The sequence below is a fragment of the Myxine glutinosa genome, chromosome 3, assembly GCF_964187855.1.
Source record: "Myxine glutinosa chromosome 3, kmMyxGlut1.1, whole genome shotgun sequence".
NCBI classification, from domain to species: domain Eukaryota; kingdom Metazoa; phylum Chordata; class Myxini; order Myxiniformes; family Myxinidae; genus Myxine; species Myxine glutinosa.
Genome location: NC_136263.1, coordinates 171830812 through 171847329, shown reverse-complemented (window position 1 = coordinate 171847329; position 16518 = coordinate 171830812). Strand labels below are relative to the sequence as shown.

General features: G+C 42.4%; 1 protein-coding gene across 1 annotated transcript in view; it reads left to right on the top strand.

Moving 5' to 3' along the window:
- Positions 1-16518, top strand: part of IFT172 (intraflagellar transport 172) — a 428976-nt gene that overhangs the window by 334370 nt on the left and 78088 nt on the right. The window contains exons 41-42 of the mRNA XM_068109837.2: positions 517-627; positions 13209-13319. Coding sequence (XP_067965938.2) covers positions 517-627; positions 13209-13319 — 222 coding nt within the window. The remainder of the gene's footprint in view (positions 1-516; positions 628-13208; positions 13320-16518) is intronic.

Genomic DNA, 16518 nt, shown 5'->3' with positions numbered 1-16518 from the left:
ATTGGTGAACCAATTCTGCGGCCTGCAAATTATTAAAATTTCAGGTCAATTGGCGTAAAATTGACGATTTTACGCAACTTGACCTGTGACCTTTTGATCGTATGACAAAATTATTAATTTGCCTTCGCCGTATTATCCCTAATAAAGCTTTGGTGGAAATTTGATGATAATAGCTGAAATGGTAAAAAAAAAAAGTTACTGTGCGGACAGACGCACAGACAGACAGACAGACAGACAGAAGTGCTTACAAAACCCCGCTTCCTGCTCTGCTGGGTCGGACTAATTAATAGGAACAGTATCACAATGTCAACCCAGGGAAGGTAATAAGACAACTTTAGAACTCAAACAGGAAACTTTCTTCTTAGAAACAATGGCGTTTGTTTTGCTGTGCATTATAATTATAACATTATATTGACCCGTGCTCATGGGCATGTACATGGATAGCCTCTGCATTCACTGCTGCTGCAAAGGCCTTGTTTACGCAGATAGTTTCTACAACTTGTCTTTCACCTTTAGAATTTCAACATCTACAAACGAATCACCACCGACTTGCTGAGCACAGTGAACATAACTACATCCAACGCCTACAGCACGTGGGCCAACCTACGCACCATGTTACACTCTTTGGTAAGGATCTAATGGTGTCAACGTTTTCTGATATACTGTATGATATCAAATCGCATGGTTAACGTGCCAAGCACGCACCTAATGAGGGAACCCGTCATGCCCAGCAATTCCTCAAAATGTCACTTCCGTAGCCAGGTGTCAGATCTGGCCAATGAATTGTACGCCCAACGAATTCCGCTTTGTTGATGTCATTCACAGTTTATGCCTTAAGCTTTGTTTCTTATTTTGTTTATTTGTTTGTTTATTTGTTTCTGGCTTTAAGCTTTGCTGTTCATGGTTAGCCCCCATGGAGCCACTTGATTTGCAGGATGAAAGTGACTGGTTGAGAAGAGTGATGGAAATGAATGTAGAAGGAAGTAGAGGACGGGGAAGACCGAGAAAGACTTGGCTAAAGATGGTGGAAGAAGAAATGCGGGCAAGGGGGTTAACAAGGGGAGATGCAGAAAATAGGGCAAAATGGAGAAGATTGTCATGGGGACCGCAAAGCTAACCCCCGCTCTAGCAGGGAAAATGGCCTTAAAATGCATGTTGTTGTTGTTGTTGTTGTTGTTGTTGTATTCACAGTTTATACACTTAGATCTTAAATGCTTGTTAATTTCGTGGTCGACTCTATATTGTATTCGGGTGGTCTGCCCGAAGGCAGGTCCAGTACTTCCGAAGCAGTTTCTTGGCAAGGGTTATGCTGGGTGGTTTGCCATTGGCTTCCCATCAGTAGCGATGGTAGGAATTTGGACTTTGTTCATGATGCCGACGATAGCTCGCCTACTCTTCGCTGAAGAACATCGATGAATCACCCTGCCCATGAAACACCGGGATACAAATTATAGCTGGGTCGGGATTCAATCCCAGGCTCGACGGCTTTGAGGCGAGTGTGCATACCTCTCGGGTCTAGGCCATATTGTCAACCTCTCGATTCTAGAATGTTCTCAAAACACTTTGAGGTAGACACTAAAGTTTTGCCTTTAAAATGGTTACACCCACATCCCTTGAATCAACTACATCCCACTAACTGAATAAATAAATAAATAAATAAATAAATAAATAAATAAATAACTTGTGCAGAAAGGTGCTTTGACAAAAGGCTTATTTTTTTCATTCTAGTTTCTGGCCTTAAGCTTTGCTGTTCATGGTTAGTCCCCATGGAGCCACTTGATTTGCAGAATTTCCTTAAGATCTCAAACAAGCTGGTTGTTTAACTTCCATCTGTTGTTTGGAAATTTTTGGGACAATAACCCAGGTTTCCTTTTTTGAGATGGTGGCTTTTCTTTGGATTCATGCTAATGGCACCACGCTTGTCGTTCAGTCAACACGTGATGAAAACCAATTTAAAGTGCACATCATGCAGATGCTGCGAAGCTATCCATCCAAATTGTCATGCTTGATAATTATTAACGTGGCATATCTGAGGACATTTTTGAAATCCAGCGAGGAAAGAAAAAATAACAACTTACCGTTGATGTTTTATTTACTACGTGCATTATGCTGTGTGTTGTTCTTTGGGATATGATAATGAAGGTCTCGAGGTCACTTCATGTCTCTTTGCAGTTGTAGCCTTTGGGCACTGATGCCATCGGGTGCCCTCATGATATGAAGTCCCCAATGAAAGGGATGTAATGGTGTTTCTCCTGCTTTTTTATTTCTTTTTTTTTGTATGCAAGATCGAGGCTCGTGTAAGAGCTAACATCAATCACAAAAAACAACAACAAACGGACACACAAAACATACAAAAAAGGGGAGCGGGAGACAAGATGGGGAGAGAGAGGGAAGCACACAAGTACAACAGCAGAGAACAGGGACAACAGAAGATCTGTGGGAGGGAGAGGGCTTGGGGGGAGGAGGCATTGGAAGGCGGGGCGGTGGGAAAGTATAAAACACATGGACACTGCTGGAACTTCCAGGAAAGAAAGAAGTCGGTATTTCAAAAAAAAAGTGGATCTGGGGTGAATTAACGGGGGTAGAAGAGATCAAGGTTTTGGATGGGGGAAGATAAGAGATGGTGCTGAACAGCTGTTTTCAAGACCTGGAGGGAGGAGAGGGATTGAAGAGAGCAAGGGAGTTTGTTTCAGAGGGGGGAGAAAAGAGGAATGAAAGAGTCAAGGTGAATACAGATTCTTGATTTTGGCAATTTCACCAGAAGAGGGTTACTGGCAGATCTTGTGCTACCTGCAGGAATATTTGGGGGACAGAGCACAGATAGAGCTGCGGGAGCAAGGCCGGAGAGGAGTCGGGAGAAGACAGAAAGTCCATCTACATGCCTGCTGTGAGTGAGTGAAAGGCCCTCGGAGTTAGCTTCATCACGGAAGATTCCAATGATTCTGAAAGCTTTGGTTTCAACAGTGTGAAGCCGAGCCAGGTGTGAGGCAGGAGCACCGGCCCAGAGGGCAGAGCAGTATTCCATTGAGCTGCGGATGAAAGCCTTGTATGTGGTGAGGAGCTCAGGTGTGCCAAGGAAGGACCTCGCGCGACGGAGGATGCCCAGTCGGCGACTGGCTTTGGAGGCCAGATTGAAAATGTAAAATGTCGTTAAATGTTTGTCAGAAAGGTTGTGTAGTCAGCGTTTTTCTGTTGTTGTTGTTGGACGTTATATCTGAATTTCGCTTTGTTTTCACTCATTCATTTTGAAATAAGTCCGTGGTCAAACATTCTTGTTTTTCAAACAAATAGGAAAAGAGAGAAGGATGGGAGGAAACAGAGTAATCTGCATGTAAGATTGTAAGAGGGTTGGCTTTATGGGGCTAGTAAAGATCATGGATAAGGATGAGGGATGACGTGAGATGGTGGTGCAACACTTGCTTGAAGTCCTGGGAGGGAAGAGTGGAATTTTAAATTTTCTGGAAAGCAGTTCCACAAATGGGAGAAAAGATGAACAAAAGGGTGGAGGTGTGTTGAGAGGTTGAACTTTTGGAGTTAAAATGAGGAGGGGGGTTGGGGAAGGAGAGGAGGGACTGGAGGCTCAGAAAGCAGAGGGAACTCTAGTAGAGGAAAGGTGCTCAAAAACAAGGAGGCCAACAACCTGTCTGCGTCTCTGCGATATGTTGAGCAATGTCATGCTTCACCCTCATCATGGAAGATGGCAATGCTGTTGAGAGCTTCAATTCCATAGAATCCAGGAAAACCAAATGTGATGCTGGGGTACCAACCTATATGAGAGGGTGGTACGCCATTGAGGTATGGATAACGGCATTGCAGTCTGTGAGTAGTTCTGATTTTCCAAGGAAAGATTTGTATCGACTGAATACGCCCAGTCTGCGACTGGCTTTGGAAGCCAGTTTTGCTCTATCAGCCTCAGAGGTCAGGGCTGGTGGTGAGGCCTAGAGGTTCAAGCGACTGTACCTCTTCCAGTGGTTGACGGTGGAAATAGATGGGTGGGTTCATTTCGTGCTCCTTCTGGGAAACAGTATTAGACTGTGAGCTTTGCCAGGATTGACAGGCATGTTCCCTTGATTAAATCAGCATCTAATCAATTATGGATCAGCAGAGAATGATATGCCTGTCACTGAAAGCAACATATGCACTGCTGAAGTGGAGGAAATGAGAAACCAAGGTATGTATGTGGCCACATATGCCAGAGGCAGTGAGCTTGACAAGCAGTGCAGGACGGCAGACTGTGTTAAATGCCCGAGATATATCCAGGGAGATGGTCCTGACCTCTGGGTTTCAGAGTTTGAGCCTCCAACCATTGCTGGAAGAGGAGCAGCAGCGTGTCACATTAGCTGAGCGACTACGATGGAATCCAAGCTGATGGTCCGAGATCAGGCTGTTTGAAAAAAGGAAACACTTTACATTGGCCGCATTGATCGATTCCATGACCTTGGTTTTAGTTTATAATATATTTTGCATCATTCTTGTAAATGGGAGTATTGTTGGCAGACATGTTTGCAGATGGGAGGGAAACAAATAACTAATAGTAGAATGACAGCATTTGTAAACAATGGCACTGATGCCATTGGGTCTTTTGCTGAACTGAAGTTTCTCAAATTTCTCAAGTGTGAAGATACAATGTCGAGAAGGCAGTGGGTGCAAGGGATTACGGTGGTTGGGATGGCTTGGGTACGTGAGATTTGCAAGCAAACACTAAGATGAGACATTTACCTTGTCTTGCATAGAGGAGAGACCATTTGAAGCAAGCAAGGGGATGGGTAGGAAGCATACACCATAGATGCACTTACCATGGTGCGACCATGACTTTGAGGAAGGAGAGTTCAGCTTTGAGATGATGTTTCCTGCCTTACCTAAGGAAGGTTATACATTTGTTGTGAGTGTTACAGAGGGAGCTAATGTTACTCTCAGTCGTGATAGCTTCCCATGTTGAGAATTTCCTCACCACTGGATTCAATATACAAGAGCTGAGAGAAAATACCTGTTATGTGGCTCCCTGAACATGGCAATAAGTATTTGGTAGGAGTATGACCTCTTCTGTAACACTTGCACCTAATTGTAGATGCTTGCTAGCTCACCTGGACTTTAGTCCGGTGAGCTTATGCAATCGAGCAGTGTCTGTAGGTCAGTGAGTCTGTAAACACTTCAGTCATTATCGCTTGAACCAAACACATAATTTTGATGAAACTTGACCACAAGCTTCATATGTGATGCCTAACGAAGGTGTATTTACCGCATCAAAATCTGCGCTCATTAAGGGGGTCTACGGTGGGGGTTTTGACCCCCCCCCCCAATATAGGTATTTTCTCTCTTCTCCGAAACTACACACACTATTTCAATGAAACTTGACCACAACCTTCATCACCTGTGAAGTACCAAAGTTTGTTCATGACATTCAAATCAAGGACTGATGGGGTCTTTGTGGGGTCTGAGCCCCCTAAAATAGGTATTTGTTCTCTTCTCCAAAACTACACACATAAGTTTGATGAAACTTCTCCACAACCTTTATCACCTGTGATGGCCTAAAGTTTGCTCACGGTATTAAATATATCAGGGTCTGAGAGGATCTAAGGGTGTTCTTAACCCCCCCAACATAGGTATCTGCTTTCTTATCTGAAGCTACGCACACACTTTTGATGAAACTTGACCACAACCTTTATCACCTGTGATGTACTAAAAGTTTGTTCACAGCATTAAAAAAATGAGGGGTTTGCCCCCAAAAATAGGTATTTACTTACTTCTCCGTCACATATTTTGTGCGTCGTCCACACTGACCAGTACTTCCCTGGTTCTACCAGGCGAGCCCAAAGCCATTGTCCCTATTTTTGTTGTTCTTGTTGTTGTTGTTGTTGTTGTACAGCCCCGGACAGTTCTCTCCAACAGGCCCTTGGCACGGAGACAGTCAATCGATCTCTCAGGAACGACCCAGAGATCCCCCAAGTCCAGGATGGTATACACCCAACCTCACAAATTCAGGGCCAGGATAGAGTTAAAGAGAGGGGGGAGAGAGAGAGAGGGGGTGGATAGAGAGAGGGGGAGAGAGAGGGGGGGAGAGAGAGAGAGGAGAGGAGAGGAGAGGAGAGAGAGAGAGAAAGAAAGAAAGAAAGAAAGAAAGAAATGTATTCAAGGACACAGGAAGAAACATATGTGCAAGCAATCAGTTCCAAAGAAAAAAAAAGTCAAATCAATCAGGAATTATAAAGTAATTACCACTTTTGAATCATCGACTGAGCACAAAACATTGCCAATACACCACTTTCTCTCAAAAAGTTGGACGTTTCCATTACTGACAAAGAAATCAAATTCTAGCTTGAGTCGTGTTGAGACAAACCCTTTAAAAATAGAAATAGCATCAGAGCCATAGCCGTTATATATTTTAATTTTCCGAGATTTATATATTGCATATTTTGCAACAGCAATCAAAAAATTGAGAAGAACCCCCACGTCTCTACATGTGAGCCTGAAAGACACAACAAATATAAACATATGCATATTGAAAGGGAAGGACAGTTGGTGAAAAAGATATTCAAGGAACAAGAAAAGTGATGTCAGTCTATGACACTGTACATAAGCATGAAACAAATCCTCCTTCTGATCACAGAACAGACAAGTTTCCGGCAGCGAGCTGTTAATACGGTGAACAAAAGTATTGGAGGGAAGCACCCAGTGTGCTAACCTCCATTGTATATCCACTAACACACCATGTATTGGTAAGGTGTACATGTGAGGCCAAAGGGGAGTAGACGGAGACCCCGACCCTAACCGCTCTGACCACAACGCTACTCGTGTTCTCTCAGAGAGGGGTACATTCTTATTTTGTCGACAGAGATCACGGATTCCAATCTTAGTGACAAGATGAAAAGGAGGAGTATGTTCAATCTCCAGCTGAAGAGAAGAAGAAAGGAGCACTTTGATTTCAGGGAAACCTAACCGAAAGTCCTCAATGTTACCAACACCTTCCCAGCCGATGTTTAGCTGTCTAAATTTCCTAATGACTATACGTACAACTTGGTCTACAAGTCGGACAGACCGAGATCCAACTGAGGTTGCCACCAAACCAGCAGGTTTCCACTTAACTCCAGATGAATCTCTCAGATCACATACTTTGTTAATCCCTCCTTGGATAATTTTTTTAATCAGGGCATGGCTATGAGGGATACCAGGAAAAAAGTTATTGAAGAAAAGGGGTTCTTGAAGGAACATTCGACAATTATAGCCCTCAAGGAAGCGGTGGACGTCAAACCTTTTCCAAGTATCCAATATACTCTGATAGAATCTTGGAAGAGAGGCAAAATTTATATGCTCGAGGTCTATCAAAAGAAGCTGCCGATCATATCTCAGTCTACCAGCCTGTTTAACAGAAAAAATGCAAAGGGCCGCCAGGGCAGCTGTTCAGCGAACAGTAGTCTCTGCAGAGACTGCAGCCGAAAGGCCACAACCCGACCAGAGATATCAACAATGCCCTGGCCACCTTCCTTCCGGGGGTAGTACAATATCTCAGGCCTCAGCCAATGGTAGCCACTCCAAAAGAAGTTTACCAGCATTCGCTGAGTAGTCATAATTAGTTGGTTTGATGGCTGTAAAGCAATAATTCTGTACCATAATTTTGTTGCAACCAGATTGTTTATGACAAGGGTACGGCCTCGATAGGAGATGGACCTCAGCAGTCCTTCCCATGCTTTCAATCTGTGCATAATTTGTTACAGCACTCCTTCCCAATTTTTCATTTCTGTTTCACGATTACCAATATGCACTCCAAGATATTTAACCCCATCCGTTCTCCAGACCAGGTTGTGTGGGAGTGAGGGTGGTGATACACAAGAGAGATTGCCTTTGCCACACCATAATGCTGTACTTTTATTCCAATTGATCCCACCGGAAGAGGCTGCAGAGAAATCTCGCATACAACGTTGTAAAGCAGAGACATCATTGGAGCTTATAATCAAAACACAGACATCATCAGCATAAGCCGTCTGCACAAATTCTGCTCCTTCTATACTTCTCATTCCCTGGGGTATTCGTTGTCTAATAGACCGAAGGAGTGGTTCAAGGGCGACTATATATAAAAACCCGGAGAGGGGGCACCCTTGGTGAATACCCCGTTGGAAAGGAAAGGGAGTGCATAACCTATTGTTGATCTTTATCATACATTGAGTATTAGTATACAGGAGTTTCACATAAGAGATGAATGTTTCACCAAACCCCATTCCTTTCAGGACAGAAAAAGGTACTTGTGGTCAACACGATCGAAGGCCTTAGTTTGATCAAGAAACAGCAATCCAAAATCGTCACGCAGGAAATTATTGCATGAAATAACATCTCTTACCAAAAAAATATTTTCATAAATAGATTTTCAGGCACACAATAGGTCTGGTCTGGGTGTATAACTGAACTGATCACAGTCTTCGTACGATTAGCAAGTACTTTGGAGAGAATCTTGTAATCAACACACAATAAGGAGACAGGTCGCCAGTTATCAACCAGTTGAAGATTCCCAGCTTTTGGTAGCAAACAAACGACTGCTCGTCTACAAGACATTGGAAGTTCTCCGGCACGTATGCTTTCATCGAGTACATCGAGTAAGTCGGGTCCCACAAGGGCCCAGAAGGTCTTGTCGAATTCTGCGGGCAGGCCATCTATTCCAGAAGCCTTCCCATCTTTCAGGCTCCGCACAGCTGCTTCAAGTTCATCAGCCGAAATTGGGGAATCGAGCATGCATCGCTCATCCTCCTCGACACTCGGAAGCCCAGCAGTTAACCCTCGTATCACCTCATTGTCCACGTTCTGAGGAGAATACAAGTTGGAATAGAACCCTTTCAGAGTACACCTGATCGCCTGCTGGGAGGTCACCAGCGACCCATTGGGAGTGAGTAAAGTATGAATTTGTTGTGACCTTTTGAGGGAAGACTCTAACTTAAAGAACTCTTTGTTTGGCATGTCCAGAGTTAAATGGCTCATTCACATTCGGACCAAGGCACCCATCGCCCGTTGCCGTACCGCTTCCTCCAGCACTGCTTTCTTTGCCGATATTAGTTGGTCACGTGCACCTCTCCCAACCTCGTCAACATTCTGTTCTGAGGATACAATTTCAGATTTTACCTGATCGATTGCTTTTGATTGGATTTTAGTGGTGTATGCACTAATGCACTATATTGTTGACAGAAATTCTTAATTTGGGATTTTGCAATGTCCCACCACAGCCGGAGACTATCATACTCAGGTCTGGAGGAGCGAATTTTATCCCACACAACGTGAAAGGCCTCATTAAAATTCTTGTCATGTAAGAGATGAGTATTCAAAGACCAGTAAGCACTACCACCGGGTGGAAAGGGTAACTTAAAGGACATTGAGATTAAACTGTGGTCTGTGAATCCAGTTGGTAAAATTTTGGAGGCAGACACCACATTCAACATTGGCTTGTTCACATAAAATCTGTCCAGCCTTGCCATTGACATAATACCATCATTGCATCTACACCATGTATAACAGCGTGAGAGTGGGTGTTGTGATCTCCACACATCCTTAAACCGAAAGATGTTGATGGTGTCTTCTAGAGCTTTCGTAGAGGCAACATGAGGCTCATGACCATTCCTATCAATCGACGGACAAATTGTGCAATTAAAATCTCCTGCGATACAAATAAAAGCTGTTGCGTCCAGAGTTTTTACAAAATCCCGCAGAGTGGAAAAGAAAATTTTCCTCTCCATTGGGTCACACGGTGCATAAACATTCACGACTATAATCTTTTGGGTATTATAAAGAAATTCTACGGAGATCAAATGCCCTTTATAGATTTCTTTAAATGAAACCTGTTGAGCACAAATCTTATGACTTAGACAAATGGCAACACCGGCCCAAGGTGTAGGGAACCCACTTAGCCACCATTGCCCTTTAAAAAGTTTCCCCCAATCGGCTACTTGAGCACTAGTAGCGTGGGTCTCTTGTAAGAGAATAATGTCAGCCTTTTCTTTTCCAACCGCTTGACCCTCCGTAAGGGGGCACGACCCCCATTTATATTTAAAGATACAACATTTAGTTCCATAGTTGATTCTTCTGGGGGGTGAAGTCCTCTTCTTCATTTAATTCCTTGTTTGCCTTCGTGACGGCTTTCCTCAGCCGCTGAAATTCAGGTTCGGAGATTTCCACATACTCACTCCTTTGCAGCAAAGGTATTGCGGCTGCAATGAAGGCCTGGATATTAGGAAAATGATCCTTAATTCGTACATGCCTTTGTCTGAAAGTTTCCTTCAAAAATCTAACAATATTTTCTTTTGAGATCTCCAAAGGCTGCTCTTCCCCCTGAGGGGGGGGGGGGGGGAGCCCTGTCAACCATTGCCACTGGCTCCTCATGGCCGATCAGTGTCTCGGTAGTTAGAATTCCCTCAGTGACGCTAATCATGAGTTCAACCTCTCCGTTGCCGCAAAAATCCTGTGCTCACGTTTTGACGACTTAAAAACGAGAGACATTCAATTGCGTCAAACCATCCTTCAAAACAACATAACAAAACCGTCTAAACGTTTCGATATGTTTAAGCTTCCCGTCTTAAGTCTGTGGTGCGAATGGAGGCTTTGATAATTCTCGACACCACAGTACCGTACTGACCGAGCTTCTGAAGAATTTCCTCATTAGACAGCATCGGTAGGATGTTTGATAAATATTACCTTCGTCTTCGAGGCCAGAGTGTTCCATGGCGAAACCGGAACAAACTGGTCATTACCCAAGATGAGTCCTTTCTGTACGACGATGCGTGCGAAACGGACACCTGAAACGAAAACAACCACCTTGTGGTGCATTGGGGATGCTGCCCGGATGTTCTCACAACCGATCAATTCTCCGATTGCGAGGAGCGTCTCCTCCAGCGAGACATCTTCCGGTGGGACAAAACACATGCCGTGTTCATCTGTTAACACCTCATCGGCGTCACCACCGGCATTACTTCGACTATTCTTGCTGTCCATTTGAAGTAACTAAACGAAAAAAATAACCAATAAATGGTACTAAGGTTTATAAAGCCGAAATAAATGAAAAAACAACAACAATAACTGTGAAATAAATAAATAAATAAATAAATCCCATTGACTACCTAAAGTGGTTAACTTTAACCACGCTGTCTCTCCCTCTCTCGCTCAGTAGACAAGACGATAGAAAGGGACACCGACACTCGGACAGCAGAAAGGACCAAAAGGTAGGAAGAAAGGAAAAAGCAACAAGAGACACAGCACGTACCGCCAGTGACTGAGCAACAGACCTGGCGCTCGCACGTGCATGCTAAGCGAGCGGCAGCTGTGCAAAGTGGGAGGAGAGAGAGAGAGAGAGAGAGAGAGAGAGAGAGAGAGAGAGAGAGAAAGAGAAAGAGAAAGAGAAAGAGAGAAAAAAGAAAAAAGAGGCAGAGCAGACAAGGGGGAAAGGGCCGGTCCATGGGGACTGATCGGCACTCTGACCTTGACCTGAATCGGTGCCGCAGAGAAGAATGGGGAAGATTTGGCCCTGACTTGCGTTAGGGAGTACAACCACTGTGAGGAGGCGACCCCAATAGTTGTATTGTTGATAGTTTACTTACTTGGTCCCTCTTCAAATATACTCAGAGGCAAAAGTTATTGTGACATGGAATTTTTTCATTGGTAATCTTGTGAATGAATTTTTGGATTTGAACCAGAGAAAGAGTGTGTTAAAATGGTCGAAGAAACGCAACCAAGCAGTTGTTGTTCGAATTGCATGAAATTTGCAAGAAGCATGACATATTCGAGAAAAATGGCCAGCAATGTTCACTTTAAAAGGCCAGACAACCAGACGCTTATCATTTCCACTCAATGCAGTCTTAAGAAGTGCAGAAGTCAGAAAAACACCTCTATTCATCGTTTTGGAATAAGTTCGACATGCCACGCCTCGGGGAAAATGACAGATGGAGAGCTATAGGTATGCTTCAGTCTGGTACCTCGCAGCGTGATGTTGCTCGTCGATTCAACGTCCATAGAAACACCATTTGGCACAACTTCACCGAGCTGACGGTAGGACACGTGTCTACAGGTGCACAGGTGAACGTTACATCAGGCCATGTGTTCTGGAAGGGGATCGTTTTGGAGGTGGGGGCGTTATGATCTGGGGTGGGATAACAGCTGCAGCAAGAACGCCAATGATTGTGATTGAGGGGAACTTGAATGCTGTGAGGTACCGAGACGAGATTTTGCAAATGGCCGCTTTACCGTTTTTGCAACAGAACGGCCCTAGAGTGACGTTTCAACACGATAATGCCAGACCACACGTTGCTCGAGTTGTACAGCAGTATCTTAATCAGAACAATGTTAATGTGTTACCCTGGCCTGCAAGATCCCCTGATTTGTCACCCATTGAACACGTCTGGGATGAAATGGAGCGACGTTTATGACGTCATCCAAATCCTCCAAAAACGCTGCAGGAACTCCACCAAATCCTTCCTCGGATATGGAATGATCTTCCCAAGGACTTTCATCGACGTTTAGTGGCCTCAATGAGGCGAAGGTGCCAGGCCTGCATCAATGCACAAGGTGGACACACTCGCTACTGACTGTGTGAATTTGCTTGTGAACCCCCTCTTGTGTTGTGGCTCATTTGCATATGCCAGGTGCACTGTTCTTATGGACTGTTGATCGTTACCATACCTTGAAACATTTGTCTTTCCATGTAATAACATTTCATTCGTGGCAGTAAAAGTTTAACACTGATTCTGTTTGTTGTTTGTGTGTCACAATAACTTTTGCCTTTGAGTATATTTGGCATTCCTAAAAAACGTTCCTCATTTATCGACCTGTTCCTTCCTTTCACTTTCGCAGATTGTCAAAACCACTTGCTGACTCTTTGGTCCAGTGTTTGCAACAAGTCGACACATCGTAATAATTTTGAGATCAACTCTTACAACAAGCAATACCGTGCTACATTAAGTTAGCCAGCAATCTAACTGGATAGGCATGAAAGTGTTTAGAATTTGTGAACACCCTTCTTCCAAAAGATTCGCATAAGATTTGATGACATTCTCATCAAATTTCTTATATCTCATCATAAATCATAGAAGGTTGGCATTCCTAATGCCTATGCAAAATTTATGTATTGCAGAAATTTCTAAGAGATTGTCTACTTCCTTGCAAAAGTCAAAAAACCCTGATACAATAAAAAAAAATTTTTTGATAAATGATGGGGCATTTATGCAGAAATTTTCTGTGTGCAGTGTGAAGGTCTGACTCCATCCGATGCACCGGCCTGTGAGGAATTTCAAAGACACCTCCTCATTTCCCACTACTATGCTATGCGTTCGGCAGCCACTGAAGTGCAACAATTGGTAAGTAATTCACGATTGATCGAACACAAGGGGGTATTCTTTTACGAGCATTAACTAAAAGTTAAACGACATTTAATCTGCACTCTAAAAACTACTTCAACATGAACTTCAACATGCAAAATCCATGCTCATGAAGCTCATTAGACAAGCTCAGGTGGCCAAATTAATTATCCCAAGCAGAATGGGAAACTAATCAGAAATTTGGACATATTACGAACATAGATGTCATTATTACTAGGAATAGGCATCCAATATCATTCTTGCCCATGTTGTGGAACGCCAGCAGAGGCCCTCAATTTTTTTTATCCTCCGCCCTTATTTGTACACCGCTCCTTTCCTAGTCCATCTCCAGATAGTGGAACCGAAAGGGGCCCGGCCGGCAATGACACACGCTGAAAGGGAGTACTCAGTTTTCACTCCGGTTTCTTTCTTTCTTGTTACTTGCGAAAATCGAAGATTTTTCAAGTATAATGGTCGGTCTTGTGCGTTATTACTTGGTAAACGTTTTGACAAATATGTTGATCACTCAGGTTTGTGTGTTTGTACTGTACGTGTTTTTTGTCTGTCCGCTCACTTATACTTGCCTACAGGTCATAATTTTAAATCGATCTTCACGAAACTTCACCAAATTGTAGAGTTGGGGTTCCCACAAAATCCTATATAGTTTTGAGGCCAAAAGGTCAACATAGGCCAAAGGTCAACCACTTTTTTCAAATTTCTAAAATCCTCAATTTTCATCCGAATGACTTCAAATTTGAATAGGATTTTCATATCAGCTAACTGAATTCATCCACCAACTATTTTGGAGATCAACATAGGCCAAAAGGTCATCATAGGCCAAAAGATCAACCACTTTTTAATTTTTTTTCTAAAATCCTCAATTTTAATCCGATTTACTTTAAATTTGAATAGGCCAAAAGGTCAACCACTTTCATCAAATTTCTAAAATCCTCAATTTTCATCCGATTTACTTTAAATTTGAATACGATTTTCATATCCGCAAACTGAATTCCACCACCAACTATTTTTGAGGTCAACATAGGCAGAAAGGTCAACATAGGCCAAAAGGTCAACATAGGCCAAAATGTCAATATTGGCCAAAAGGTCAACAACCTTTTCAAATTTATAAAATTCTAAATTTTCAACCGATTGACTTGAAATTTGAATAGGATTAACATGTCAGTGAAGTGAATTCAACCACCAACTATTTTTGAGAACAACATAGGTCAAAAGGTCAACATTGGCCAAAAGGTCAACATAGGCCAAAAGGTCAACATTGGCCAAAAGGTCAACAACCTTTTCAAATTTCTAAAATTCTCAATTTTAATCAGATTGACTTGAAATTTGAATAGGATTAACATGTCAGTGAACTGAATTCAACCACCAACTATTTTTGAGAACAACATAGGTCAAAAGGTCAATATTGGCCAAAAGGTCAACAACCTTTTCAACTTTCTAAAATTCTCAATTTTAATCCGATTGACTTGAAATTTGAATAGGATTAACATGTCAGTGAACTTAATTCAACCACCAACTATTTTTGAGAACATATGGAGGTCAACCACTTTTTTCACTGGAAAATTGAGAAAAATTGGGAAACTAACTATTTTTGAGGTCAAAAGGTCAAAGGTCAACTCAAGGTGAAACTTCTAAAATCATCCATTTTCATTTGAAAAATCATCACTTTTCATCCTATTGACCCGAGCTTTGATTGAGATTATCGATTTTCATCTGGATGAAATGGACAATCTGATGGATCAATGGCATCCTTGTGCCATTGAGGTGGATTTTGCAAGTATCGTGACCTGCGTGACGTCTTCTTGTTTTCTTCTTTGTCCGGGCGATATCTCAACCATCCTTTGAGCTAGGAAGCTGAAATTTGGGCATAATAGTGAGCAAATGCTTTGACAAAAACTATATTTTTTGCTTTTTGATTAATCGTTTAATTGATTAGTTATTTAAATATTATCGATTAATTACGTCGGCCGGAGCCTGGTGTTGGGCTAGCGGCGAGGGTGCCAGCTTAGGATCCTAGGATCCTGGGTTCGAATCCCGGTCGATCGCTGAATTAACGCCAGGGGGGTTGACTCAGCCTGTCATCCTTCCGAGGTCAGCTAATTGAGTACCAGTTCACTGGTAATTCCCTGCTTGTCGTAAAAGGCGACAAAAAAGGGTTGGCGGCAGGAAGGGCATCCGGCCGTAAAACATTGCTTCAAAAAGGGGACCAAAAAAACAACAACAACAACCACGGTCAACAAAAGGCCAACCCCCGCTTTGCGGGGAAAAATGGCCTCGAAAGGTGTTAATTTTTTTAAAATATAATTAAGTACTTATTTATTTCCTTTCTCATCTGGGCAATATCTCAGGCACCTTTTGAGCTTGGAAGATATTTGGACATGACAATGACCAAGTGATTTGGCTAAAAAGGCATCTTTGGTTCATTGATTAATCAATTAATCGATTAATTATTTAATTATTCGATTTTGACTTTATTAATTAATTTTTTAGAAATTACATATTCGGATGAAATGGTGGTGGTTTTGGTATTATATTAGCCAACTGATGAATAATTGAATAATTTAACGATTTTTTATTTTTTATTTGTATACAAGATTGAGGCTCGTGTAAGAGCTAACATTAATCATAAAAAACATACACGGACACAAAACATACAATAAAGAGAGCAGGAGACAGGATTGGGAGAGAAAATGAAGCACACAAGCACAACAATGGTAGAGAACAGGGACATTGGGAGATCTGTGGGAGGGAGAGGGCTCGGGGGGAGGTGGCAGGTGAAGGGGGAGGGCGGGTTGGAGAGGTATAAAACAAATGGACTTTGAGGTATAAAACAAATGGATATCTTTTCGTTATTAATCACTTTCTTTTTATTTCTCATCTTGGCAATATCTGAGACACCTTTTGAGCTAGGAAGCTGCTATTCAGACACGACAGTGACCAAGTGATGTGGCTGTAAGGATATTTTTGATCTATTGATTAATCAATTCATATTTTTTTCCCATTAATGACTTATTTAATTAATTTCAAAAAAGTTACAGCTTTGGATGAAATACTGGTGGTTTAGGTATGCTATTAGCCAATTGATTAAGAAATTATTTTATGATTATTGTTCATTGATTTTAATTATGCAATTAATCTATACATTTATTGCACACCTCTCCCTCCCAATAACGTCTCGATG